Source organism: Cucurbita moschata, unplaced genomic scaffold (assembly GCF_002738365.1).
Source record: "Cucurbita moschata cultivar Rifu unplaced genomic scaffold, Cmos_1.0 Cmo_Scf00009, whole genome shotgun sequence".
NCBI lineage: Eukaryota > Viridiplantae > Streptophyta > Magnoliopsida > Cucurbitales > Cucurbitaceae > Cucurbita > Cucurbita moschata.
This window is the reverse complement of record NW_019268525.1, coordinates 1,470,175-1,477,627: the sequence shown is the minus strand read 5'-3', so window position 1 is coordinate 1,477,627 and position 7,453 is coordinate 1,470,175. Positions and strand designations below refer to the sequence as shown.

Sequence of the window (7,453 nt, the reverse complement as noted above, 5' to 3'; positions counted from 1 at the left end):
GGGGGGGGGGGGGGGGGGGGGTTTGAACATTTAGTTTATTTTCTTGCAATAATTTTTTTATTATTTTATAAACCTAGTCAAATTTAAAAAAATTACTATTTTATTTCCGTAGTTCCTGTTACATTTCAATACCAAATTGAAAGGTTATGTATTTTTTTTAGATTAAACTTATAATTTGACTATTATTTTTAATTTTTTGTTATATTATAATGTTGACTAATATATAACGAATTTTGTATACGAATATGATTAGGATGTGGAGGTGGTCAAGTGAAAGTATGTACATTTGTCACATTGATTAATAATTTAAATAATATTTACATTCATGTCATGGACTACACAGTCCATGTTGGCAGTGCTTTCACTAAAATGAAACTAAATAAAATTAAATGTGAGTTTAGTTCGATAATAATTGATATTAAAAAAAAAAAAGAAAAACAAAGCATAAATTTTTATTTATAAAAACCACTATTGATTATTTGTACAGAGACATTAGAACCACCGATTTGTAGCCCTATTAATTAATATCCCTTTATAATTATATAATGATATAGAAATTTAAAAAATAAAATAAAAGTGAGAATAATTTGTTGGTGCTAAATTTGCCTTATAAAGTCCTAAAATCACACCTAACTTAGCTGTTAGGATGTCTAATTGACATTCCTAATGGTGACTAAGCAACAAAGTCAAATAAATAATCTATTAGTGAAAACCACGAGGAAATTAATTTATCAAGTCAAATTAATTATTCCATTACTATCAACCATCACAAGAATAATAATAATAATAATAATAATAAACCACGTGTTTTGTTTCTTCCCAACCTACCCACTCGAGATTCATCCATATCCCTTGAACACGTTCACAATTTTTAAATCGAGCTTAATTTCCATTTAAAAAAAGAAAAAAAAATCAATCTCGTAAATTCACTGCAAAGATGAAAATTGAAATAGGTGTCAGAGACCAAAACAAGAACCGTCGTCCCACCCAAAAACACGCAAAAAGTTGAACATTTTTCTCTCAAATTCACACTAGAAATTTCTAGTGTTTTTTTTTTTTTTTCAAATTTTATTTATTTATTTTGTGATTATTTCATTATTTTACAGATATTACAGCTTTCTATACCCATATCTATCTACATAGAAATCATGTATTATGGTAAAAACTAAACCAAATACATCATACCCACTTCAAGGGCTGATGAAGAGTGTGATAAACCTACAGGGTAGTCAGCTTCTCTGCTGTTCTTCCTCAAGAACTCGTAAATGAAATCGATCATTACTCTTTTCACCGTGCTCGATCCTTGCTTCGCTTTCATGTGTGACCGTCCTAATATGTAAGCCACTCCTACTTCTCTTGCTTCCATTAGTTCTTGTAGTTCTTCCCTTGTATCCGTGTCGATTTTCGGGCTCTCTGGTACAATGAAGCGCACTCGTTTTCTCAACTGAACTGGAGCTGGTGATCTTATTTCCCTTGTGTCTGAAGCTCTGTACAGATCTTCAGAGCTTTCATCCATGATTGTCTCGGCCATCTGAACTCTATCTTCGGAGGTAGACGATGTCCCGACGACTGTCATCTTTTCACTATGGTTATCAAAGCACTGTCTTGAATCACTACACTCTGCACTCCCTGATCTTATGAACTCTGCTATGCTGCATATAAGATCATTCTCAAACTCTACGTCGTCTTTATGAACGTCTCGATACCCATATCGCACAATGCACCTATACAGTCTATATTCACTCGTACCAATACGACCAATTAGGAACCGTTCCTCTGCTCTAACATGTGGCACTGGGACATATTTGATGCAAAGGAAAACAAGAACTTGATGGAAGGCAGGAATGTTGGTGACGAAGTGGGTGAAGATACCCGGGATTCCCGACACAAGCTCTGTCTGAATGACACCAATCCCACGGACTCTTACAATGCCGAGGCTCGGGCCCAAACCAAGTAGCCAGTTAATAGAAACCTTGTTTTGAATGTCAGATTCAAACTTCTTTAGAGTACCATAGTGCCAGACATACATAACAATCATTAATACAAGAGAAATTGCAATGGGAACCCACGCTCCTTCAAGAAATTTGATCAGAGAAGCTGAGAAGTAGAGAGATTCAATGGTCCCAAAGAAGAAGATGAAGCCTATGGCAAGAAATACACTTCGATGCCAACACAGGACGATAACAAGAGACATTAAGCACGTAGTAACGAGCATGACAGTGATCACTGCCAAACCTGTCGACGACGTTTAGAAAGAAGAGTTTTAGTTCAGAGAGAAACCAAAAATTATGTGCAATGAACAGAAGCATACCTGAGGCATGACCCAAGCGCTTTGTGTCTCTGAAACTTATGGTAACAGCCAAGCACAACAGCATCAAAATCCAATTAATCTCCGGGATATAGATTTGACCGTGAACTTTAGAGGACGTATGGACGATTTTGACTCGAGGAAAGCAACCCAAAGCAGAGCACTGCTTTATAATCGAGAAAGTTCCGGTGATTATAGCTTGGCTTCCTACTACAGCAGCAAGCACAGCAATTATAAGGACAGGCCACCTCAATTTCTCTGAGAATAGAAAACGACATTCAATCACCAATCATTTCTAAATCTCAAGTATATCCGACACACTTTATGTGGAAATCGATCTTAAGGCCTACCAGGTACAGATACATAAAACCCGATTCGATGGTCGGATGGAGAGGTATAATTTTGAGAAAGATAGGCAGCTTGCCCCATGTATGCTAGCAGGAGAGACGGATAAACCATAAAAGAGAAAGCAATCTGCAAAAGTTTTTGGACAAAACAGAACAAGGAACAAGGAACAAGGAACAAGGAACACTTCAGAAAACCAGAAAACAAACATTAAGATTAGTGACATTATACCGACTTCAATAAGCATAAATTCTCGCAAAATCCGTGTCAAACATCAATTTTCAAATATGCAAGGTACTATAGAGGCTGTTAGTAGATGATACATATACCCACGCAAAACCACAGCCTAAGCCCACCGCTTGCAGATATTGTCCTCTTTGGGCTTCCCCTCAAGGTTTTTAAAACGTGTCTGCTAGGAAGAGGTTTCTACATCCTTATAACGAATGTTTCATTCCTCTCTCCAAACGACGTGGGATCCCACAATCCACCTTCCTTAAGGGCCGAACACCCTCGCTGGCACACCACTCGATGTCTGGCTTTGATACCATTTGTAACAGTCCAAGCCCATCGCTAGCAAATATTGTCCTCTTTGGACTTTCCCTTACGGGCTTCCCCTCAAGTTTTTAAAACGCGTCTGCTAGGGAGAGGTTTCCACACTCCTATAATGAATGCTTCGTTCCCCTCTCCAACCAACGTGGGGTCTCATGGGATTCATAACAAATACATTTGAAGACGAAGGAATTTGGAGAAAGTTAATCATATTTGCCTTGTAAACAGACAGGCTAACCGAGATGACCTATAAAAGTCTTTGGATATGCAGCGGTGAAACAAGGAGGCATAGCAGAGATAAACATGAGCTACAACAATATCCCATCGAAGTCTTAAACATGAATGGTGGCAAGACATCCTCCTATAGACCCTCTAATCGAAAGACATACTATCCGAAAGAATTGTCTTTGAAAATTTAGATTGTACCTTAATTGACAACTGTGAAAAATGGCCAAGGTCAGCGAACATTGCCTCTGAACCTGGAAGTGTTTAACATATATCCTGATTAATAAGTGACCGACTTTGCTTGAAATTTCATGAGATGATAAACCAAACCAAACCAAATGCATGTCATTTACCAGTAATGCACAGCATAATTCCACCAAGTGACATCCAGCCTCCCTTTTGTGTTTTCTTAAGAAATCGAAACATGTAAGTAGGAGAAATTGCTCTATAAACACTGGGATTCCAGTGAATAATATTGTACAAGCCAATGGCACTGATACAGAATAGCCACACTGTCACTATTGGCGCAAACAAGAAGCCAATCCTGTGCGTGCCGTAGTGTTGAAGAGCAAACAAGCATATCAGTACGGCGCATGAAATCGGGATTATTATATCTGCAGGAACATCAATTTTCATGAGAGACTACTCCTACAGATTCCAAAAGTTTACAGCAGAATGCAAAACTGGAAGAACAAACCGATGGGTCGGGGTACTGGTTGAACAAGAACTAACAAAATATAGTAAGCAAAGTTCAACAGCCTATCTTATTTTCTACCAAGCACAAATCTACCATGAAAGTCTTCCACAACCACATCAAAAAAGCCAAGAACTCCTCCAAGCAAATGGGAGAGGTCAAATAGCTACCGTCCCGCTGACCCGCACTTAATTTTCAACCTTATTCCTACACAGCTGTTCAAAATTATTCATCATTTAAGTCATTTTCCTCACTTCTTCCTCCTCCACAGTCTCCCCCTTCTCAAACACTACCCTCCCACAGTCATATAAGTAGTGGCATGCTATGTCCTATCTAAACAATTTACAATTCAATGCAATAGATAGCAACTTGGGATGAGACTTGATGAGGGTCTTCCAAGTACAGCATAGCAATCAGTATTGTTGACAACTGTTCATGATGATTGATAGCAATCGATAGTGACCTCTCATTCATATGAAGACAAGTGAAGTTGAAAGCTCAAAAGAACATTTCTAAACAACAACTAACAGTTTGGACAACAATGGGTAGATTTAAGTTCATGGCAATTCACTTCTTACTTTAATCTCCTCCTCCTCCTCCGCCACCGGGAAACACTGGAAATTTTCTACTTCCAGTCCTCAGAACACAAACAAGCCAAATTCCAATGAAAAATGAACAAGTGTAGATTCTTACATTGGTGATGCTCTATCTTCATGGTATGCTCGAGGCCAGAAACCGCAGAAAGAACTGACAGGGGAAGTTGAATCAAGAAATGAATGATGAACAACATCCAAATCAAAACAGAAATTGAAACAATGATATAAAAATTAGCAAGGATTACCAGAAATAGCTGGTGTTAAGATGCCATCTCCTATCACCATGCAAGCCCCAATTAAAGCAAGAACGAGCAAGAATTTTTGCAGAACCTGACGCTTTTCTAAGGCAGATTTGAGTTTGAATCCAAAACTTTCTTGAGATTGTGGACCAAGAACATCCATCTTGAAATCAGTGAGTTCAGAATCAGCCAACTGGGTATTGGGTAATGCGTTAACTCTGGCATGTCGACATAGTAACGAATACAGAGCAAATGTCCCTCCCTCGCCATTATCATCGGCTTTAAGAACGATAAATATGTACTTGAGCAAAGGAACAATGGTGAGGGTCCAAAAAACAAAGGACAAAACGCCATAAATCTCATCGTTGCTCTTCGAATGACCGATATCTTCTTCTGCAAAAGTGTTCTTATAGACATACAGAGGCGAAGTACCCAACTCGCCATAGACAACCCCAAGACTCTGATAAGCCATCATCAAAACCGCCTTCCATGACTCTTTCTAGAAACGAAAACAGTGAAATCGACATGGGTTTTAAGCGAAATCGCTCAAAAGAGAAATGGAAATTAAGGGCCCGAAGTTAAATGCATGCTACAGAATGTATTGGACTTACCTTGGCATTCTTTTCACTACGAACCCCACTTTCCAGATCCATAATCAAAAGGGTCAAGTATTCAAAAGATGAACAGAACCATTTTCTACTCCAAACTCAAATCTCTTCAAGACACCGCCCACAGACCGCTTTTAGAGGCAACGAAGAAGACGGATTGAGAAATAAAAGTATATTAAAATCCCATATCAAGAGAAAAGGGAGTTTTATTATTCAAATACGACGACTTCGCAGATCCACGATGAGTTGCTTAAGAATGCCAGTTACTCAAGAAACCCATTTTTTAATTAAACAAATTCAACAAAACTCAATCAAAACGAAAATGCAAAACACCCTTTGGTAGTTTGGAGCAAATACGTGAATATGCTAACAAGTAACAACCCAAAAGTCTTTGCAAACAAAACGAGAAATACACAAACACAAATATTTTAAATATACGTGTCTCCCTGTTAGTGTGTGATCAGAGAAGGAAAGGGATGTATGGAAAGAACGAACACCAAAAGCCACACCAAGAAGGAGAAATAAAAAAACCCTTTGAAAATCAGAGAGAATATTTTTCATAATCATTCAGAAAGGGACCGAGAAATGAGGAAATCAAGAGAAGAAGCTTCTGGGGTTAATCCTAAACTTCACTTTATGTAAGAAAATGAAATTTGCAGTGTAAAGCAACAACACCCACTTGAGATTTTCAGAGCTAAAGAGTTCAAAGAGGCAAAAATGGCTGAAAATGGAAGAAGAAACCTCTATTCTTCAACGCTGCTCTGCAGAATTTGCGAAGAAGAAGATGAAGAATTAGGAGTACATTCCATTTTGTCTGATTTTGGAGAACAGATGCCATTCAAAATTTGCAATAAGTCCCGCTTGTTGACCAGAGAAATTAAACTCAGTGAATTTGGGGATAGTTGACTCATCGTGATCATGACGCAACTGACATGAAAACGCTGCACACGACCAAGCCAAATTCCCAACCACCGATTGAGACTGCGTGGATATTCATCCTCTCCACGGTAAGAACAGTTCAGATTTCAATGAAAATAGATTTAAAATTTTGACTGAAGGGTTACAAACAGAGCAGATTCATGACTTGAATATGTTCTGGAGAAGAATTGTAAGAAAATGTGATCAGTTCTTGAGTTTTGCTCGAGTTGGGGAAATTTGGTTGAATTTATATGAAAGAACAAAGCGAAATATGGATGCATCCATGTTTTATGGAATCCCTTTCAAGCAAAAAACCCATTCAGTTTTGGATTTTTGCTATGAAACCTCATTTTTTGGGGAAGAAATCCATCCCCTTTGATTTTCTTTTTTTAATGATCAAAATTAATTTGAGAGAAAAAAAAAAAAAACATACAAATTTGCTAATTTGGCAGGAAATCTGAAAACAAAAATTTGAAATCCAAGAATTCAAAAAGAAAAAAAAAAGAAGTTAATTATAATTACAAAATTAAATTAGGCAAATAAATTGAGTTTATAATCTAAAACTCTCCCATTAATCTGGTTTAGGTTTCCAAGTTATTATAAAAATTGTTTCTTTCTCTTGTCCAACCGTTTTATGATCTCACAGCTCACTCTATAAGGGCATCCTCGCTAGCATACCGCTCGTTGTCTGACTCTAATACCATTTATCCAACCGATGTATAATCTCACAATCCACCTCTTAAAAGCTCAATGACAGCTAAGATGTTGTCAATGGTATGTTTGTTAGGGAGAGGTTTCCATGTCCTTACAAAAAAAAATATATATATTTTTTGTTTCCGAGATCTCACAGAAAATACTATATTTATTAAAATTTATTGCATTTCAAAATTAATAAAAAAAAATATTTTTTTCACATTTTTTACAATTTTAGGTCACATAATATATGACACACATTCAACAAATTCTGAGAA

At 37.1% G+C, this 7,453-nt stretch overlaps 1 protein-coding gene across 2 annotated transcripts; it reads right to left on the bottom strand.

The window, feature by feature from the left end:
* Nucleotides 1–1,047: 1,047 nt before the first annotated feature.
* Nucleotides 1,048–6,739, bottom strand: LOC111448005 (potassium transporter 6-like). 2 transcript variants are annotated; one of them, XM_023087436.1, is made up of 9 exons: nucleotides 6,306–6,739; nucleotides 5,568–5,695; nucleotides 4,963–5,455; nucleotides 4,815–4,868; nucleotides 3,781–4,041; nucleotides 3,629–3,681; nucleotides 2,659–2,782; nucleotides 2,312–2,566; nucleotides 1,166–2,235 (listed from the first exon to the last, which is right to left on the bottom strand). In XM_023087436.1, exons 2-9 carry the CDS (start codon nucleotides 5,607–5,609, stop codon nucleotides 1,166–1,168), a joined length of 2,352 nt encoding a protein of 783 aa, XP_022943204.1. In that variant the 5' UTR covers nucleotides 5,610–5,695; nucleotides 6,306–6,739. The 2 variants fall into 2 exon arrangements, with proteins under 2 accessions (XP_022943205.1, XP_022943204.1); XM_023087437.1 differs by having other exon boundaries at nucleotides 1,048–2,235; nucleotides 5,568–6,739.
* Nucleotides 6,740–7,453: the final 714 nt, after the last annotated feature.

Bases quoted from the DNA above. Each gene is read 5' to 3' on its own strand.
- LOC111448005 (XM_023087437.1), bottom strand. From the start codon at position 5,609: ATGGATCTGGAAAGTGGGGTTCGTAGTGAAAAGAATGCCAAG. The intron at 5,456-5,567 runs GTAAGTCCAATA...TTTCGTTTCTAG, and splicing joins GTAGTGAAAAGAATGCCAAG to AAAGAGTCATGGAAGGCGGT. The intron at 4,042-4,814 runs GTAAGAATCTAC...ATGTTCCTGCAG, and splicing joins GAAGATAGAGCATCACCAAT to ATATAATAATCCCGATTTCA.